This window comes from Pan paniscus, chromosome 5, assembly GCF_029289425.2.
Source record: "Pan paniscus chromosome 5, NHGRI_mPanPan1-v2.0_pri, whole genome shotgun sequence".
Lineage (NCBI taxonomy): Eukaryota > Metazoa > Chordata > Mammalia > Primates > Hominidae > Pan > Pan paniscus.
This window is the reverse complement of record NC_073254.2, coordinates 138,265,221-138,287,076: the sequence shown is the minus strand read 5'-3', so window position 1 is coordinate 138,287,076 and position 21,856 is coordinate 138,265,221. Positions and strand designations below refer to the sequence as shown.

The 21,856-nt window shown below is 39.6% G+C and overlaps 1 protein-coding gene across 1 annotated transcript in view; it reads right to left on the bottom strand.

Annotated features, from left to right (window-relative positions):
• SLC35F1 (solute carrier family 35 member F1) overlaps nucleotides 1-21,856 on the bottom strand; it is a 409,574-nt gene that overhangs the window by 46,239 nt on the left and 341,479 nt on the right. Inside the window, exon 4 of the mRNA XM_063605436.1 lies at nucleotides 4,330-4,489. Coding sequence (XP_063461506.1) covers nucleotides 4,330-4,489 — 160 coding nt within the window. The remainder of the gene's footprint in view (nucleotides 1-4,329; nucleotides 4,490-21,856) is intronic.

Sequence of the window (21,856 nt, the reverse complement as noted above, 5' to 3'; positions counted from 1 at the left end):
ACTCTGTTGGTTTTAGCACTAAAAGTTCCACATCTGGGGAACTTCTCCATTCTGGGCAACCTAGGGCAGTCACTTACACTAATTTACTATGATAAAACGTCTTTACATTTGTTGTAGAAGTCACAATTATGGAAAAATAAGGACTAAGTGTTACAGCAAAAAGAATAATGGCTAAATTTCATATCTGGGCCACGTAATTTGGTGATGGTGTGCCCTTAAACATATTGCTTATCTTCTCTGAGGCTTGATTTCTTCAGCTGCAAGAATGACAATAAAAATTCTTTGCATAGTTAGGAGGATTAAATGAAATAATATATAATAAAGTACCTGACACCAGTGGGCACTCAATAAAAAATGTCATTTTTACTTGATTGTGTTTGATTACCTGGCTCCTTGAAAATATTTTCCTTTCCTTGAAATAAATGTAAAAGTAAGTGTAATAAAAAATTATTGTTGGCATCTAACATCTTTGATAAATGAACTAAAAGATGCAATAAATGTATTGTGTTAGAAAAGGATATTTTGAAGGGCGAGAAGGATATTTCATAACAAGGAACTATTCTGATTAGGTTTTATCTTAATCTTATTACCTTCTAACCTTGCCTTTTATATCCATTAAGTTTTCCCAGGCAAGCAGAGAAGTCCTGGTGCTGAATCTTTTCAACTTTACTAAGTCATTTTTACACACTCCAACACATCTATAATAGTTATAATATTCGCAGAAGCCACTTCTATTGCCTATTGCCCTGCACATCAGTAAATGCAGAGATGGTCTTTTGGAGGAGGCCTATACTGCTGACATGGAGCCAAGGTGACAAAGAGAATACACATATTAAGCCCACTGATTTTTTACCAGTAAGCTTGGAAGAGACATTTCCTTCAAGTGAGCTCAAAGGCGTGGAAGCGTCCTATAGTGGGTGATGAGTTGTACACGTGACAAACATAGAATGAGAACATAAGTGCTGTTTGCATCCTTCCCAACACATATACCACTCTATAGTCTCTAAGGCAGAGTCTTCCAGGCTGGGGACTAGGATGCTTTCTCTCCACCTCTGTCTAGAGTGGGAAAACTTGCTGGTCAAGTTTCATCAAAAGCCCTATTCCTGGCACATCATTCTGTGCCCTGAAACTTATATTTTGTACATGAAGTACTTAATGCCATCTAAGAAGTTTCCTTCAGCCAGACTTAAATCAAAACAAAGAATTTCTGGATAGCTAATGAAGAAACATGCTGACGAAGTGGAATTAAAGCAATTGCTTTAATTATAATGAAGTCAAATAAACTTTGAAAGGGCCGACATCAATGTGCTTGGAGACAGAATTGTCAAAATCCCAAACGAAGATGAAACATAGATTAAGCATTATAAAAAGGATGAAGTCAGACAGTCTCTTTTCCTGTGCAAAATTGTTAATACAGTGATAATTTTATTATTGCTGTGATTTTCTTGAGATAGAGTCTTGCTCTGTTGCCCAGGCTAGAGTGCAGTGGTGCAATCATAGCTCACTATAACGTTAAACTCCTGGGCTCAGGCGATCCTCCCGCCTCAGCCTCCCAAGTGGCAGGACTATAGGTGCACACCACCATGCTGGCTAATTTTTTCTGTAGAGATGGGGTCTTACTGTGTTGCCCAGGCTGATCTCTAACTCCTGGCCTCAAGTGACCCTCCTGCCTTGGCCTCTTGAGTCGTTGGGATTTCTGAATGTGCCTGGCCTGGTGATGACATCTTATATGGACTTGGATGCCTGACTTATGTTCTGGTGAGTACCTGCAGTATTTTAGAAAAGTTTTGTGACCCTGGCTGATTAATGCAATTGAACCAACTCTGCCATAGACATGAAAAAAAAGGAATATTTTTGATAATGATATGTAACAATTTTAGGATTCTATTGACCTCAAAACCAGTGGGGTTTTTTTTCTTTAAAAAAATATGTTCTCTGTGATGGCTTAAATTGCTGCCTACTTTAATATTTTTATAGAGGCAGAGCATGTCCAATCATAATTTTATAAAATGAGTCCTTGGATCCTATATCTGGGCTGGTCTTAAAACATCATTCTATGTACTTGGGCACCATTTCAATAGCACAGAAGGTGCTCCACAATGATAAAGCTTAATTCTGTTAACACTGATGCTTTGTATATCACAAAAGCAATGATGCTGTGGGCCTTAAGCAGATTCACATGGAGAAACCAAATTCCACTCCAGTATGTTTTAGCCACATCTACATTGTTTTTTTAAAAATGACACTTTGGAAAGACTCTCTAACAGACTTACTTTCTTTTTCTTAAGCAGTTTTGCTTCTTTTCTAACACTTCATTTAAAATCAAAACAACATTTTTTACAGGATTAATGAATACAATCTAGTGAAATCAATTCAAATTAGCTTAACATTCTAGGCTTAAGTGTTCATCTTTATAGTTGACTATCGAATGCAAGATGATGGCCAAGATGAATGGCTGGGGTTCATGAAGATAGAGTTTTTATAACTAAGGGTACTTGCTTCTGCTTAGCCTGTATTTACACAGTGTGCGGAAAGCTGAGAAAGTGTAATGAAATTACAACTTTAGGCCGGCCGCAGTGGCTTATGCCTGTAATCTTGGCACTTTGGGAGGCCGAGGCTGGTGGAGCACTTGAGGTCAGGAGTTCAAGACTAGCCTGGTCAATGTGATGAAACCCCGTTTCTACTAAAAATACAAAAATTAGCTGGGTGTGGTGGCAGGTGCCTGTAATCCCAGCTACTTGGGAGGCTGAGGCAGGGGAATCACTTGAACCCGGGAGGTGGAGGTTGCAGTGAGCTGAAATTACGCCACTGCACTCCAGCCTGGGCAACAGAGCGGGACTCTGTCTCAAAAAAAAAAAAAAAAAAAAAAAAAAAAAAAAAATATATATATATATATATATATATATGACTTTAGAACAACTGGCCACATTGTATAAGACAAAAATATTATCTGATTGGTCCAAAAAGATTATTCATATCAACATTACTACATGTATATAGCATAATATTGGCCTTTTCATATGACGTCTATCAATATATCATGGAACCAGTGTTTCATAGAAGAGAATCTGGGAAACACTGAGGTATTTATTTTCAGATTTCTATTGAAGTGGGGACTGATGGTGTTGTGTAGATGGTGTGGATGTGTGAGGCTGAGGCTGTCTCTCTTTTGTTCTATGTTGTATCTTCAGCTCCCAGCAACATGGGACAGAGAAAGAGGCCTGCCCTGGAGGCCGGGGGCCTTGTGTTCCAGTCTCTGCTTTGTCGGCTCTGTGACTTTGGGCAATTCACTTGGTTTGGATGGATCTTGGTGTTCACATATGTCAATTACAAAGGAGTTGAACAAGGTCCTTTTCAGTTATAAAGTTCTATGATACAACATACACGACATTGTTTCAGAGACTTAACGTGACCTTGTCTCATAAAGAGAAACGGTCCACTTTTGACTCTTTATCATCTAATTTCCTAGAAGAAAGGGCAATTCCAAGAACTATAGAAAAGTGGGTACTTTCTATCCCATTTCTAATGTTAACAAAGAAGGTCATTTTTTTTTTCTGTTCCAAAAACCCTTCTGTAGCTAAAATTTTGGTATATTTTAAAGAATTGCAATGCTTTAAAAAGAGTCTTCTGGAAACCACCCTGACTCAGGGCTCCCCCAGCAGATTCACAGCAATTTGATGAGTGAATCATGCAGCTTTACCTTATGGGTTTATAAACTCTAATTGATACCCATAACCCCTCCTCGCAAAACAAATTAAAAACCATGTGTGAGAAGACTGAACTTAACTCTCCCTCCTAAAATTATGGAGCACTCCTAACTAGTCCTCAAACTTTATTTACTCGTGGGCCTATAAACCAACCTTCACCCAGTAGTTTGAAAGCTCAGTCTTTCTCTGGCTTGACAGAGAAAGGTTTGGGGTTGGGGAAATGTGTGGAAGGCCCTGTGGCTCAGGAGTGAATTAACTCATTACCACCAACTCTACCAAGGACCAGGGCTTGGGCCAGGCAGCTGGTTCAGGAATGGATTGACCTCCAAAACATCTTCTTGGTAGGTCATGACTCTCAGTTTTAAACACTGTCTGCATGTTTCTGAATGGATGCAGAAAGGGCATGAAAGCTGTATTTTGCAAACTCATGCACTCAAGAAACATGCATTAAGCACCTCCTGTGTGCCCTGTTTCAGGTGTGGGGAACAAACATGAACAGGACACAGATAGTGGGAAATCCAGGTTCCTAAGGTCCTTGTTTTCACCCAACTATGAACATTCCATTTCTTGCCTTGGCCTCACCCGCAGAGGTAAGGAACCTGGTGAACGTCCGAAGACTCACCTGCTCCCTGATGTCTTCCCACAAGCACATCTGCTCCCACCATGCAGCCCATTCCCAGGATGCAGACAACGATGCCGATGAAATGCACAGCCTTGTACCGGATCAGCAGGAAGAACCAGGAGAGCAAAATCACGACTGGGATCACAAAACAGTCCAGGAGCTATTGGGAGGGATGAAGGTAAACAACAACAGGAGATTCAGGAGGAAGCATTCCATGTAATAGGGAAAAGTAATTTAGTTCTGCAGAAAGGGTTCTGCCTTTCCCCTGAACCTGAGATTTTGTGTAGACCCAGACTTGATGTAGTTAAAACAGACTCTGAAATAAATGGAAATTAGCTTTATTTATTTACTTAATTGTAAACATCCCCCAAACTTTAAGGGAAAGGGGAGAAGGCAAATTGATAAGACAGGCTGGTGGTGAAGAGTCTCCTGCCTCCAGGTGCCGGGACAGCTCTGCCTCCTGTCTTCTTCAGGGCCAGGCCATGCTCCATGGGAACATCTTTGGTTCGGGGACAGTACACCCAGCCTTTTTACATTGTCCCCCTATTTTACGAGTAGATCCAGGAATGGGAGATGAGGGTGCAGAGGTCTTATAATGTTTTATGAATTATTAGAAATTAGACAAAAGTTGAATTTAATTTCTCCTGGACAGCTGTCTTCCTGCTACCAGTAAAAATTGATCTGTTCTTGTCATTTCATTCTTAAAATAAAAAAGTGCTCTAAATATAAATACAAACATGAGTCTCAAAAGTAGAAATACTTAAAAGAACTATTAGAAAAAAAATTTTTTAAAGAAAGTTGAATAGAGTATAGCAAAAAAATTTGATTTCATTTTTTATATATTTTGTACAAATAGTGAGATTCCATCTGACATGTAAGTCCAAAGAGTTGATAGAGAATTTGCCCCAATTATGTAGAGAGATAATGTGGTGAAATGAGAAGACCCCTGTGCCAGGAGCCAGAAGACCTGAATTTGAGTACAGATTCTCATTTACAGCTGTGTGACCTTGGGCAAATCACAAGCTCAGGAGCCTCAAATTTCTGTTAGTAAAATGAAGATAACAACTTTCCCCAAAGATCAGCATGAACCTCAGAGATACTACATATGAAAGTAATTCTTAAATCACGAGGCCCTCATTGCTGGTCTATAACTCTGCTTTCAAACACACTCTTTGGGCTCCATGGAACTAATTCAGATTCTACCACACTGTGTGGTAAGACCTCTGCATACACTATCCAAGACAGGGTCTTTCTTAGACAAAGTGATGTCACATAGAACTGCAAGTTCCTTGTACCACATGAGGAACTTATGATTTGTCCAACCATCCAGTATATCACCTTGCTGGAATTCTAAACAAGTGGCCTCTACCACCCAGCTGCCAGTACAGGGCAGTGATCCTCAATACTCCTTCACTTTCATTGCCTATATCCTATTGATTACCAAATTCTGCCAATTTAATCTTCCAAACATCTCTCAAATCTACTCATGCCACCCTCTCCCACTTCTGCCACCTAGACTGAGCTAACATCCTCTGCTACATGGAACAAGCCTCTCCTTCATGCCCCAGGGCCTTCACTTATGTACACTCCTCCTTCTGGAGGAGCTCCACTGCTTGAACTTCCTCCTCCTTTATCCTTCAGGCCTGCACTTATAATTTGCCTCCTCAGGAAAGCCTCTTAGATCCCCAGGCTAGGTCGAGTCCTGTTTGATGCTTTTGTTGAACGCTGTAGTTCTCCTCTGTAGTTCCAATTGTAATAGTACTTAATTAGCACAGGATTATTGGCATCAGAACACTGCAGGGATTAAGAGGAGTATTCAATAAGAGTTATTGAACAAATATATACAAAGATTTTTAATGACCAGAAACATCAAAATAGAGTCTCCAAGATTCACTGAAGGCTGGAAAAGGTTTGCGTATTTGCAAAGCATCCCTGAACATCAGAGTGGCTTCTTGGCACTGCAAATAGCATTGTGAATCCCCTCTATCCCCAAAGCTTTTTGTGACCTGGACAGATGCTCATGTTTCTCTGTGCACTGGTCTTCTCCTCTGCAAAATGAAACAAGCACTCAGAATAGTAAGCTATCCCTGAGGTTGCTGAGATGATAAGGTGAGGAAGGACCACGTGAATGCTAAGTAGCACTGTGATGGCTGGGGGCTGAGCCCAAAGGTCACAGCACTCTTGGAGGGACTACAGGAAGGAGGTGGTGGCAGGTAGGATTGTACTACAGCACACAGTTGCTCACTGCAGTTAATTAGCAATGTGAGTTAATGATGTGGTAATATGCTCTAAGGTAGGTTTTACAGCTAGCCTCAGATGCTATTTCAGTGTATTAGGAAATTTCAGTTTGTCATTGAAAACTGTTCACTGGGCATAAAACAGTTGGTGTTTTGTGTTAAAAATTAAAAATGATTGAATCAAGTTGAAATATTTAGCTGCACACTACAGAATTAGGGTTTCATTATCTGGCTGGAAGCCCTCAGTCAGTGGAGCTGAAGGCCTCTATTCCTGAATTATTGAGGGCAAGCTAGGCCATGGTCCAATCTTTGAGGAGAGCTGAAGTGAGCTTTTAGGTTCTCAGTGTCATTAGAAAAGCCAAAGCACTTGATGAGTCCTGAGATCTATTCCCCTAATGGTTTGAGTTGGAAAATCCTTATTTGTAAGTGTCAGGTGGTCCTGTGGGTAAGTGCAAACTTTTAGAAAGAAGAGAAGGGAAAGAAGAATATAATCATAATTTTTCTTAAAGAAGGATACAATCAAGCCAGTGTTTCTGGGGCATTTGAGGAGAGAAGCCTGGTGCTTATCATACAATGGGGCCTCAGCAATTGGTGGCTGAATAAATCAATGAATTGTCAGACATATGGTATCACTGACTGTCAGAAGGGACATTAGAGATAATCAAGGTTGCTACTGGCATTTAGGGTGGGACAACTGATTTTGCAAGATTGTCTCATACTCTCTTCAGGGCAGTTAGCATTGCTGGGCCTTGACCGTTAAACATTCTACACATTTGCAAACGCCCCTGGAGGGCAGTATCTCCCCAGTTTAGAATCACCAAGACCCTTTTATTTAATAGTTGAGGCTTCCTAAGTCCTAAGAGGTGAAATGATGTGCTCAAGGTCACACAAATTGTTAGTATCAGCAGAAGTTATGTCATAATAATTTTTTGGACAATGTTTTAGTGAAGGTCAATGACAGGAATATTTAATTGCTACAGCTGAAGCTCTCACCATGGCATCTGTAACTGTTGAAGAGAAACTGTTTGGCAGCTGCTCTTAGTAAACAGGCTATTCTTTTTTAGTGATTTTTGCCTTCAGCTTTCCCCTCGTGGTCACATAACATAAAACATACTGACAAAATAATTTTTCAACAGTTTTCTCGTAGCTTAATTCCTTGGCTAAGTGGTTGTTAGAGAGGTAGAAAAGAGAAGCATTATAACTGAAACTGTTAAAAAAGAAAACAAACAAACAAACAAACAAAAACTCCTCTTCTGATTGCCATTAATCTTTTCAGTAGATTTAACTTTCTTTGCATACATCTCTGAATCTAAAAAGAAATTATAAAATATCCACATGAAAAAATAAACAAATATTATTTTATAACCATCTTATGCTCTGAAAAATCTCCAAGGACATTAAAAATACTTTAATGGAAAAGTGAAGTGTTTATTACTCTTAGATTTACATAGATTCCTTTTTTCCCCCTAAGGATTTAAATGAATTTTATTCTCCTTATGCCTTGAATCCTCAGGCAACACATGCCAGAGGTGTCTACGATTCTGTTTTCTAATTTTATAGACACGGCCGGGCACAGTGGCTCACATCTGTAATCCCAGCACTTTGGGAGGCTGAGGCGGGAGGATCACTTGAGGTCAGGAGTTCGAGATCAGCCTGGCCAACATGGAGAAACCCTGTCTCTACTAAAAATACAAAAATTAGCCAGGCATGATGGCGCATGCCTGTAATTCCAGCTACTTGGGAGGCCGAGGCAGGAGAATCGCTTGAACCTGAGAGGCAGAGGTTGCAAGAAGCTGAGATTGTGCCACTGCACTCCATCCTGGGCAACAGAGTGAGATTCTGTCTCAAAACAAAACAAAACAGAACAAAACAAACAAAAAGATAGAGACATGGAGGCACACAGTACACAATGGCTGGAGAAAAGTCTCTGAAGTCATGGTGATAGCAACAGGATGACAATTTGAACCTTGTAGTTTTCTTTTAAATTCATTTTCTAAATAGAGATGGGGTCTCATTATATTGCCCAGGCTTGCCTCAATCTCCTGGGCTCAAGCAATCCTCCTGCCTCAGTCTCCCAAAGTGCTGGGATTACAGGCCTGAGCCACAGCACCCAGCTTGAACCCTGTAGTTTTAAACAACATTTACAGTTTGTTGCATTAAGTTTGCACTTACAGTTTGTAAAAACGATTATGTTATTTTTATGGTAGACAAAGTAAATCTTCACAACAGCCCTTTAAGGGAGTTATGACTGTATCTACTCTATAAATAAGGGAACTGATGGTCTAAGAGAAAAGCAAATTAGTATTAGAACTGGGGCTAAAACACTAGCGTCTGGACTGCTAGATCGGAGTTCAAGTGCAGCTTCCAAAAGTTATTTAAATAAAAAAGGTTCATGCTGACATTACTTTTAAGACAACAGAAGACAGTCAACATTAAGTAGCACTAAAATTTTAAAAATATGTATATGTACAGGAAGATTGAAGCGTCATTTAATTTCCCCTCTTTCTCCCTACCTCTTTTTCTTTTCCACTCCAGCTGATCTCTGACCATCTTATCACTGTGCCTTTCTCTGTGGCCTTTAATCACATTTGGTTATGCCCTCTCCTGCACACACGCATCCCATCCCTTCCTTCCTGCCAAAATCTACTCGAGCTTCTCTCTGGACTTCTGTGGATGCTCCCTTCCTTTGCCAGCACTCCGCAGACCCCTTAACCTGGCTTTAGACACCCACACTTCCGAAAGTGTGCTCATGATGATGCGCGCAGCCCCCTCAAACACGGTCATGAAGCTGTCCCAGTAGTGGACAGTCTCATGAAGATGGAACATTTTCTGAGTGTCTGTGAGATCTGCCTTCAGGCTGCAAACCCTCTTTACAGCTGGTGTGTCTCCCCAATTGTATCCCGGTTGTACAGAATATTTTACAAGTCTTTGGTCCACAAGAGTTCACAACTCTAAGTCTGGGATGCAGGGAGAGGCACAGGCTGTGGAGCAGTAACATGGGATGGGGATTAGGGGGCTGTCTCCCCTTAGCAATGCTACCAGGGGCTTCGGGCAACTGCTGGCACATCCCAGGCCCAGAGGGGTGGGATAGAGGGAGTTAGGAAAAGCAGAGAGAGGAAGTCCTCTGGGTCATCGGTGCTTCTGCCTCACCCCTGCCAAGTGGGCGGCCAGCTGCTACAGCCCCACTCCCTTCAATATCCAAGGGAACCTCACTCTCTTCTCTGTTTCTCTGGCTCTTTCCTGCAAAACCCCCTTGGAAGTCATGAGAGTTCAAGAATTAAAGGAGAGATAAAGCCAGAAAAAGTTTATTCTTCATTCAGCTGACATTTATTGAGCGTTTACCAAAGCCCAAAGCCCCAGCCCCTGTGTGCGTTCACGTGGGCCCTAAATCCTGCTGACCTGCATTCTGTTACTCTGACACTGTGCACTTTAATTTAAATTTTCTACAAAGAAAATGTGTTGACTATTATGCTTGTGTATGCATATGTATATATGCATATTTGTATATAGTGTTGTTCTGAATAATTTTGAGCCAGCCCAAATCCAAGAAGAGGAGATAGTTGGCCATTTTGCAGTAAGCATATTTTTATGGCCTAAGTCTCATGAAATGGAATTCCTTCATCAGTCAGCACCAGGGAAGGCCTCTGGATGTTTCAGGAGAGAATCCAAGGCCAAGTATGATATTGACTGGATACTACGGTATCACACCACAGGTGAGGCTGTTGGGCTTCGTGTGGTTATAAGACATGCCATGGGGACAGAATTTATATTATTTTCTTTGTTTAATCACTTTGCATCAATTTTGAGAGTCATGTAGTACAATTGCATTTATCACAACCATATAACTTTATAATAGTGATTGTGCAATGGAATCTGTGTAGGTCAAAAATATTGCATCATCACCATCATTCAAGTGCCAGTTGGCCTCATCCAGTCAAGTGAACAGAGTAACTTCAGAGTTTTATAAATTCAGTTATAATCACAAAGACATTAGAGAGACAGACACAAGTCAATTAAATACATTCACAGATAAAGGCGTAGATACACACAACTAATATTACAGGGATAAAATTCATATTTTGTAGAAGAAATAGGTTAAATGAAATTAGCGGAATGGTAGTGAGGAAGTCATGAGAACTGCAGAATTAGAGGAAGAATAAAGCCAGGAAAAGTTTATTCCTTCATTCAGCTAACATTTACTGGGCATTTACCAAATCCCAGGTTTTGAGTGGAGACAGTGAAGGCATATATAGATGAACAAGATATCCTTTCTTTCTTCCCTCAGGAAATTCATAACACCATAAGGAAACACTACATTCATTTATTTAATAATTTTTTGTTGTGTGACTGCTTTATATGGGCATAGCCAGGCTTTGTGATAAGGTAGATAAAACTGTCCCTGCACTCCAGGGACTCCCAGGTTAGGATAAAGACACCCAAAAGAAGTTGCCTTCTTTTTAAAAAAAAATTAAAAACCCTAAACCTGTAATATAGATACTTTATCATATCATTAGATTTAGCTTAACATTGTTGAGATATAATAAATATACTATAAATTTCACCCTTTTAAAGTATGCAATTAGTGGTTTTTAGTGTATTCATGAAGTTGTACAGCCATCACTACTATCTAATTGCAGAACCTTTTCACCATCCTCAAAAGAAACTCCATACCCACTAGCAGTTACTGTACATTCCTCTCTCCTCGCAGCTCCTGGAAAACATGAATCTACTTTCTGTCTCTATGGATTTACCTATTCTGACTATTTCATATGAATGAAATCATACAATATGTGACCCTTTGTGACTGGTTTCTTTCATTTAACATGATGTTTTCATGGTTCATCCATGTTGTTCATGTATCACACCTCATTCCTTTTTACTGCTGAATAATATTGCACTGTATGGATATATCATGTTTTACTTACACATTGCTCAGTTGATGAACATTTAGGTTGTTTCCACTCGGGTTATTATAAATAATACTGCAATGAACATTTTCAAGCAAGCTTTTATGAGGAACATGTGGGCTTCATTTCTTTGGGTAGATATTGAGAAGTGGCCCTGCCAGGTCATATAGTAACTCAGTGTTTAACACTTTGAGGAATTGCTAAACTCGTTTCCAGTGTCCATTCCATTTTGCAATTGCATCAGCAATGTACAAGGGTTCTAGTTTCTCTTTATCCTATCAACATTTGTTACTGTATTTTTTTTTGATTTTTGCTATCCTGCTGGGTGTGGAGTGGTATCTCCTTATGATTTTGATTTGCATTTTTCTAGTGACAAATGATATTAAACCCCTTTTAGTATGCTTATTGGCCATTTTTGTATCTTCTTTGAAAAATATCTATTCAAATTATTTGCCCATTTTTAAATGAGGTATTTGTCAATATTTTTATAAAGTACTATTTTAATCATTTTTGTATTTTTGATGATTTTATTTGTTCCTGTTCTTCTGAATTATAAATGATGCTTCAAACAACACACTTAAATATGAGCTTCTGCCTATATCTCTGAATATTATCTTAGGATAAATTCCCAACCATGAAATGATAGGTCTAAAGAGTATACACTTTTAAAAACTCTTGATGCATACTGTCAAAATTTTCTCCACAAAGTTAGTGGCTATTTACTTGTTCAATTTCAGAGTATGAATGTTCCAATCTTACTGTACTCCTATCAATTTGTACATTATCTTTTTAATTGCCAATTTATATCAAACATAAACTTTTATAATTGTTTTAAATTTGTTATGTGATTACTGATGAAGCAAAACTTTTTCTTTCTATTGAAGTATTAGTATTATTACTGATATATAAAATATCTTTATATATTATTAAGGCTATTAGACCTTTATCGTATTTGTTGAAAATTTTTTATAGCTTTAAAAAAATTATGGGTTTAAATATTTATTTATAAGCTCATTTTAAAAAAACTTCTTCTCTCTCCCCAAATCAGTGAAGTAGTCAACTATGGTAAGTCATCTATGTGTTCTTTTAGTTATTTATGATTCCTTTTTTAACATTTAAAATTTTAATTCATCTAGAATATTTTGTTGCATGAAATTAAGTTAATAGCTAATTCAGTTTCTTATTACAGTCAACCTTCTCACTGCATCTGTTGAATAATCGGTCCCTTTCTTGTTGCTCTGCAATATTTTCTCTGTAGTATATTTCATATATATTAAGATCCATTTTAGGGTCATGTTATATAGCATACTACCAACAGTATCATGTTGCTTTAATTGCTGTAGCTTTACCAATGCATTTTTAATGTCTTCTAAGGCAAATTGGTTTTCATTACTCATTGTTTTCAGAATTATCTGGGCTATTCTCATCTGTTTTTCCCTTCAGATGAAATTTACTGCCATATTTTTTAGTCTTCAACATCCCTGCCCATCTTAAAAAATCCCCAGGGATTTCAAAGAGCTTTTACATCCATTATCTCATTGTCAAATGTTAAATGAAGACTTTGGGGGAAAATCTGTATCTTTCTCCAAACTTTTATGGAGTTTCAAATGAAATTTTGAATTTGGATATTTGTATTTACTGCTGGAAAATATCAGTTGGGTAAAAATTACCCTTTTCGAAAAGAGCACAGTGATATCGATGTCAGATAAACAAGATAGAGGGTTTTCGTTAGAAAAATTAGATAGTCACATAGCACTTAAATGTTATACTTTAGCCTACTGTTAGCTTTTCTGAGTTGATTATGCAAAGTTCCATCAAATAATCCAAAGTAATAACAAAATTCATTGTATTTTCAAAAGAATGAGTAGCTTTGCCCGGAAGTGCAGGAAAAGGCCAGTAGGTTACTTCTTTCCATAAAAGCAGGAAGTGCTTTATTCTAAAAGATCAAATCTGTAACTTCAGTTTTACCTGTTCAAATAATTACCTTAACTCATGAAAAAAATAATCAGAGTGTAATAAAGTTAGTACATTATGGTATTTTATGCTTTCTGACTTATATGCTCTGCAACATGGATGAAAATGACAAGGAAATCTAGGTAACTAAGATTGGAAAACTGCTCTGCAAATTAAGAACAGTGATTTCAGGAAATCTCCATAGCATTTCCATTTTCTACTTACAAACCTAACAACTCGGCAATGCTTGTTCTTTATCTTCAACTTATGGCTTTTAACTACCTTCAGAAAAGCTGAGTATAGTACTATGTTTTCATTCTAATAAAATGTCTATTTAGAGGCTGTCTTTTGTGTCTAAAATACTACATGTTCTGCTTTCTTCTTTAATGTTGGATGCTGTGGTCCCAATCACCTAGTTTTCCTCTCTTCTTGGATTTAACTGGCAGAAAATAATAGCTTGATTCATTTGAAACTGCCACATTTGTAGGTCAAATTGGTTGTATTCTACATGGTTCACCTAAAAGACCCCAAGAACCAATGGAGATCAAACAGCTGTATTAATTTTAGACCTGGATTGGAGAAGGCAGTGTTGCCTCCCATCTCCCACTCCAATTTAACTTAGCCTAAACTTTCTTAGCCAGATATCCTGGGGGAAATGGTCTTCAGGTCTTGGACTCTGTATTTCAGGGGTCTTTCCAGCAAGGGACATAGAGCAGGCAGAAATGAAGCACTGTAGTTTTTTTTTCCTCAAAACTTTTAGTTTTCTTTTAAAGCATCACAACTCCACCAAGTGGTAAAGTCTCCTACTGGATATTAACTTTAGCTATTTCCTCTTTGGGGTGGAGCAAGTAGGGAATGAAAGGTGGAGAGAGACAGAGAGAGAGAGAGAGAGAGAGAGAGAGAGACAGTTTTTTCCCATCATCTCAGCTTTTAGAAGGGAATGGAAGTCTTCCCTGACCTGGGTGGTATCATGGGAAGGACAGGAGTCCTTCTACATTCCCTCTATACCATGCTTGCTTTAGATGACATACATGTCCATGTAAAAATTTATTTCTTGATTACACATCTACATATCATAGTATTAGGCATAAAAATTTCTGGATGGAGAAAATTAGAATCTATAAGAATAAAATGTTAACAATGGTTATCTTTGAATGGGATAACTGAATCTTCACAACTCCATGGCCCAAATTCTCTGTGGTTTCCAAATTTCCTCTCTCGAGCATATACAGACAGTCCCTAACTTAGGATGGTTTGACTTACAGTATTTTCAACTTATGATGGGTTTATAGGGATGTAACACCATCATAAGTCCAGGAGCATCTGTACTTCTTTCAAAATATATAAAACAACATATGTTATGTATGAGAGTGCAAAAATCTACAAGAGTCAGGTCAGTGTTTTCAAGGGAAGCTGATGGTTTATTTTAAAAAGTTTATTTTTAAAAAACTTCTCCAATTCCAGCAGAGCATAATGAGGTGACCTCATCCCTCTTTCTAATGGTCTGTGCCCAAAAGAGACTCCTCTGCCAGTCTTCAGATCCTCACTAATGCTCCCCTCTGGCTATCACAGGCAAAGAGCTCTCCTCAAGTGGCCCAGCTGTCAGAGGCTAAACCTGAGGCAACTGGTAGGTGATTCTAGGAAAGAGAACATTTCCCCACTCTCCCTTCCTCTGCTTCTAATTGGCAATTCTCCCATGTTTCTAAAAGTGACATATATAAATTCATCTCCAGTGAGTAAAACTGAAGTGTTAACAGGGAAGGATCTTTAAAAGGACAAACTTCAGTCACACACACACACACACACACACACACACACACACACACACACACCAGAAGTCTTCTTTAAGCTGACAGGCCAGTTGAAGAGAGTAGAAAATATTTTGTGGAACATACATTCACATACAATCAATAACCATTTTAATTCTGTGGCCTGGATTTGTCACCATCCCAGAGGCATCTGAAAATCTGACCAGGAGTGTAATTCCAGGGAGTAGTATATTTCATCTGGAACAAACTTTTTTGGTAGACAGCCACCACCTCTCTTACACTCTCTCCCTGAGATTTTTTTTCCTTCTCAGAGCTATGTTATTCACAACGCTCTCCCCTTCCAAACCCTATACCTTAGAATTTACTGTTTAGGTTTTACTGTCTTAAAATATTCATGTTGGATAAAGCCATGTTTCCATCACATTGTCCAAGAGAGCTAAGCTAATCAAATGTGTCACTGTGCTAACTATATATAACAGCCCTTTTCCAGGAAATACCCTATTTTTTTGGATTTAGAAAAATATTTCTACCAAACTACTTTTCTTTTCCTACCAATAGGAATTTAAATGTGTAAATTGTATATGTCCCCTTGTGCCAGTCGTCCGAACTTTCTAGTTGCTCAAGTTTATTCACTTTACTTTTGGCTTCAGCTCTCAAAGGAGAAAAGAAAGAAAGAAAGAAATGACACTGCCATGCACTGAAAATCTGGGACAAGTACCTAGAAATCTAGGTGACCGGAACATACAGATAATTAGACACAAGCTCTCTAGCTCAGTTGCGGGGAAATCTGCCTTCGGTGAGAGCAGAGCTGTCCCGGGGGCAAGATCCTCCTTGTTGAGGATCATCGGGTATCATCAAAGCTTTTATCAGCTTTAAAAACAAGTTCTGATCATCAGCGAACCAGATTCTAAAAGTAAAAAGCAAGGAATTAACATTTACTGAGTGCCTACTATATGCCAGGCTCCCTGATACATGTTCTTATTTTTCCCATTTTACAGATGAGGAAATGGAGTTTTAAAGATAGTAGGTAACTTTCTTGAAGTCACCTGGCAATGTCAGAGCCAGGATGTGATCACAGGTCTGTTATTCTCCTTATATAAAATGAGCTTAAGTAATCAAGGCCCAGGTGGAGCAGAAACTATACAGGATCCAGTCATCAAAGTTGTCTAGACTGGATTAGCCTCAAATCAGTCTAGCAGCTGTGAGCTCTCTCTTACATTGAGAGTACCATGCAAGAGAGAGAAAACTCTGAGGCTATTGAAAAATGGTCACTGGTTGGGGGTGTTCCTCTGCATTTTTTACATTAAATAAAGTATAGGTTATAAGACAAAGTGCATGAGAATTAGAACCATTCGTTTTCTGATACTGTGTGGCTACCTTGGGTATTTTTGGAGAAGTGGTTGTCTTAAGTCAGCCAAACTCTAACTTGTATTTCTAATTTATAGAATTCATGAACATAGGAACATTAACAGTAACATTAAAGCAAGTACACATTTCAAAGCATATATTGAAGGAAATAAAATATTTCTGATAAAATATTAATTCTACATTGATTTTGCATTACTTTTGATTCCTCTCCACATTAAAATAGTATGGAGAAACAATTTCAAAAGCCAGAGGAAAACATCTTATACTTTTTGGGTTTTATTTCTAGGTTTATTTCCAGGTTTCGTTAGAAAACCGCAAAAATTGCTGGGTGTGGTGGCTCACATCTGTACTAGCATTTTGGGAGATGGAGGTGGGAGGATTACTTGAAGCCAGGAGTTCACGACTAGCCTGGGCAACAAAGTGAGACCCCATCTTTACAAACAATATGAAAATAAGCTAGGAGTGGTGGCACACACCTATAGTCCCAGCCACGTGGGAGGCTGAGGTGGTAGGATCACTTGAGCCCAGAAGTTTGAGGCTGCAGTGAGCTAGGATCATACCACCGCACTCCAGCCTATGTGACAGAGCAAGAAAAATGCAAAAATCAGATTTTTATTACCTTATACTAGTCACTTATTTACTCATCCAAAAGATATTTATTGAATGCCTACTAAGTGACCAGGATTGCTATAGATGCAGAGGATACCGGCGTGAATACTCTACATCCAGGTGCAGGTGGACAGCTGCCAATGAACACACATTTCTTTCCTCCAGTTGACACTCAGTTTCTTTCCCTAAGGACTTGCCTGGTGGGGAAGGCAATTCTGCCCTTTGTTCTTTGGAGCCGTCCCCTCTCCCCATCTGCTGTCTCTGAGGCTTTGCTCCAGCAGCTATCCCACTTCCCTCCTGGATCCTCATCCCTTTCTGCTTGCTGTGTTCCTTCACCATACAGGTCCTGGTCTTATTCTCGATGCCCACTGGCTCTGTAGCTATTTATCTTTTCCTCTTCACAGCCAGCCTGTGAAGATCAATCTACAGTTACTGCCTCTGGCATCTTGGTTCCATTCATTCCTCAAGCTACAGCAATACTGACAGCTCCTTTCACTATGATCACCAAGGCTAAATTGCCTGGCCGCTTCTGACTTCTTATCTTACTAAACCTCTCTGCAGTAGTTGGCATTGCTAACCACTCTCTCCTTGAATTTTCCCTCTCTTGATTTATCTGTTGTTTTTCCCTCCTACCTCTTTGGCCCTTTGTTCTGTCTTTTTGTAGATGCATCTTGTTCTTTTGGTCCCTCTCAATGTTGGTGTTTCTGAGGGACCTATCCTTTGGCTGTCTTATTTTCACATTCTACATGTGCCACTCTTTGGCTCTCACCCCACCTCTTACTTCCTTTCCTGCCAAACTTCTTTAAAAGAGTTGCATTTAGCCACTGTCTCCATCTCATCAACATCCATTCAACACCTCGATTCACTGCAATCTGGTTTCTGTTCCTCAAACACGATCAAAATGGATCAAAAACATTCCCTGTTTTCTAACCCAGCAGACACATTTTAGTCCTCTTCTTACTAAGCGAAGAATCTGACACTCCTTCCTTCTTTTGGTGCTCTCAACCATCCCCTGCCCTTCATTCCATCCCTCGAGCCTCTTCAGACTCCTTTACGCGTTCCTGGCTTATGGGCTCCTGCATCTACTCTCATCTCTCAAATATTGTGTTCTCAGGATTTTGCCATAGTGTCTCTTCTCACTGTTCCACATTTACCCTGAATGATTTCACCTACCGTTCTGACTTTAAAAATCATCCCTATGCTGAGGACTTCCAAAAGTACCTCTCAAATCTGGATCTATCTCCTGAACTCCACAGCCATATAACCACCTACTTATCTAATGTGAATGTGCCCCAAATCCCCACAGCTCATCAAGGCTCAAACATAACTCATCTTTGTTCCCAGATTATCCCTCCTCTTGTGATTCTTCCCTCCCTGAATGGGACCACCAGTGACTTAGTTGCTCAGGTCTGAATCCTTAGTGTCTGATATCCAGGGGTCACACTTCCCCTTGAAACACTTTCTTCACTTGGCTTCCAGGACATACTACATTCTCCTTGTTCTCCTCTACCACACTAGCCTCTCCTCAGCCTGCTTTCCCCTAGTCTCTGAATGTGCTCCATGGCTCAGTTTCATTTTCTTCTCTTTTCTATTTATACCCACTCCACTGTGACCTAATCATACAATGACCTTTAGCACCATCTATATGAGAATGACATCCACATTCATAATTCCAGTTTCAGCCTCTCTGTTGAACTCCAGACACATATACTCAGCCACCTATACTAAGCTCTGCTTGGATGTCTAACAGGAAACTCAAATCTACATGACCAAAGCAGAATGCTTTGATTTTCTGCTTCACATCTTCTCTTCCCCAGTTTTCTTCATTTTACCACATGGCACAACCATTCCCCCGGTGACTGAGGCCAATAACTAAGGAACCATTCTTGGCTCTTTTTCTTTTCTTTCCAACTTCCCCTATCCCCTCTATGAATGCTCAGAAAATCCTATTGGCTTTATCTACTGAATGCATCAAACCACCTCTATCCACATCGACAGTTAGCAAGTGGCTTCAAGTCATGATCATCATGCACTTAGTGGCCCCCTGACTGTCTAATCACATCCACTTCTACTCCTTAAAGGTCAATACTCCACCAGCAGCAATGACGATCTAAAAATACAAATTAGATCACATCGGTCCCCTGCCCAACACAGTCTAATAATTTTTCTAAGAGCAAATCCAAACTCCTTTCCTTGACTTTGTCTTATATAATCTGCCCCATCTTCATCTTGAATTTAGTCTCTTACTACTAGTAACTTCTTTCAATTTCTTAAACTTGACATGCTCAAGTTCTTCACCCTTATACTGTCCTCTTTGCTTGGAACTCTCTTCCCCATATCTATGCTTATTTTTCTCCCACACATTCTAATGGGAGGGTCAGAAAATGAAACCTAAGTATGCCTTAGGAAGGAAGCTTCATGAGGGTAAGAACAGTCTTCTTCATGCTATATGTCTAGTTGCCCATGGGAAAGTGTATATAATATATGCTCAAAAAAATTTGCTGAGCCCTGAACAAATACACATGAATTGATCCTTCTTTCTTTTTCACTCACACACCCAATAAGTCACCAAGTCCTTTCTTTTTAGCCACTTAAAACTATTTAGAATCTCTTTACTTGTCCTGTTCTGTCTGATCTGATCTGAAAAAAGATGAGATCATGCAAGGGATCTTGCTAAATTACAAATCTCATCATGCTATTCCTACAGTAGAAACTCTCAGAATTAAGCCCAAACTCACGAATATGGCTTATAAGTCAGTCCCTTTGTGATCCGTCATTAGGTACTTTTTCATCTTCTTCTTTGCTCATTTCCTCCTTCAAACTCCATGCTGTCAGTTATACAAGAGTTGTTAGTTTTAGAGATTTGTTGTACAACATTTGCCTATAGTTAACAGTATTGTATTGGGCACTTGAAAATTTATAAGGGTAGAGCTCATGTTAAGGGTTCTTACTGTAAAAAAAAAAAAATTAAAAAACACACAAAATACAACCACAAACTCAATGCTGAAGCCATTCCTTAACATACCATGGTCTTTCTTGACTCATTTATTCACTCTGTCACCCAGGCTGAAGTGCACCTGGGGCTCAAGTGATCCTCCCACCCCAGCCTTCTGAGTAGCTGGGACCACAGGCACATGCCACCATGTCCATCTAATTTTTTGTATTTTTTTAGAGATGAGATTTCACCATGTTGCCCAGAGTTGTCTTGAACTCCTGAGCTCAAACGACCTGCCTGCCTCGGCCTCCCAAAGTGCTGGGATTACAGAAATGAGCTACCGCTCCTGGCCATGACTCATTTCTTTCTTTTTCTTTTCTTTTCTTTTTTTTTTTTTTTTTGTTTGAGATGGAGTCTGGCTCTGTCACCCATGCTGGAGTGTAGTGGCACGATCTCGGCTCACTGCAACCTCTGCTTCCTGGGTTCAAGCCATTCTCCTGCCTCAGTCTTCTGAGTAGCTGGGATTACGGGCGCGCACCACCACGTCCGGCTTTTTGTATTTTTTAGTAGAGACGAGGTTTCACCATGTTGGCCAGGCTGGTCTCAAACTCCTGACCTTAAGTGATCCACCCGCCTTGGACTCCCAAAGTGCTGGGATTACAGGTGTGAGCCACTGCACCTGGCTGCCATGACTCATTTCTTTCTACATGTTGTTCCCCCTGTCTGGAGTTCTCATGTCCTTCTCCCTTGTCAGAGTTCAGTTTAGCCAGTGCTTCCTCCAGGAAGCCCTCTCTGGCTCCCTAAATCCAGATTAGGTGCCCCCTGAGGGGCTCCCATATGTCTCTGTATTACCTAATTGTATTGATTACGCTAAAATGCAATTCCTTTCCTTAAGCGCAGGAATTTTTCTCTTTTCTGCTCAGTTTTATCTTCTGCAGCTAGGGTGGTGCTTGGCACACAGTAGTGATCCTATAAGTATTTTATGAGTTCATTCAAAAATATTTATGGAACACCTTCTGTGTGTGTGTAGGCACTATCTCACAAAATACAAATTCCAGGTAATAAGAAAATTCCCTGCCCTTACAGAGTTTATAAGACAAGACAGCCAATTAAGTAAAATTAGTTACGTCAGTGGTGATAAGAACTATGGAGAAAAATTAAACAGGGGAGAGGGGAGGCAGTATAGGAGCAGGTGTGAGGTTGCAATTTTAAACAGGGTGGTTAGAGAAGAGTTCACTGAAAAGATGACAGTTGAGCAAAGTCTTAAGGTGCTCATTGCATCGCCTGGCAGATAGTAGATGTTGAATGAATGAATAACCAATGAATAATTTCTATTACTCTGAACCACTTGGGGAGCTCCACTGTCATCGAGTTAGCTGTACTGTATAAATCTACTTATTGAGATGATTTCTGCCACAGGGAATCAAAGGTGAGCGCCCTGGGCAGCTGCTACTTCCTGTCATCTTCCTCTGGCTCAGATGGTGTCACAGCTCCTGAACTACTCACAGAGCCCCCTACTTAATGGCCTCAGGAAATGCCCAGTCATGGTCTGTCTTCCTGTTCAAAGGCTCTTGAATTAGAAACGGCCCCAACTCAGAAGACATAAACAAGAGGGAAGAAAGGAATGAGAGAGACAAAAATAACTCCTGCTATTTCTCAGATGCTGGTGTTTCTATGCATTCTCATTGAGTCTTAAAAAGTCTCAGTGGCCGTAAGACTGTACCCTTCAGTCATAAAGCAGCTTGAAGG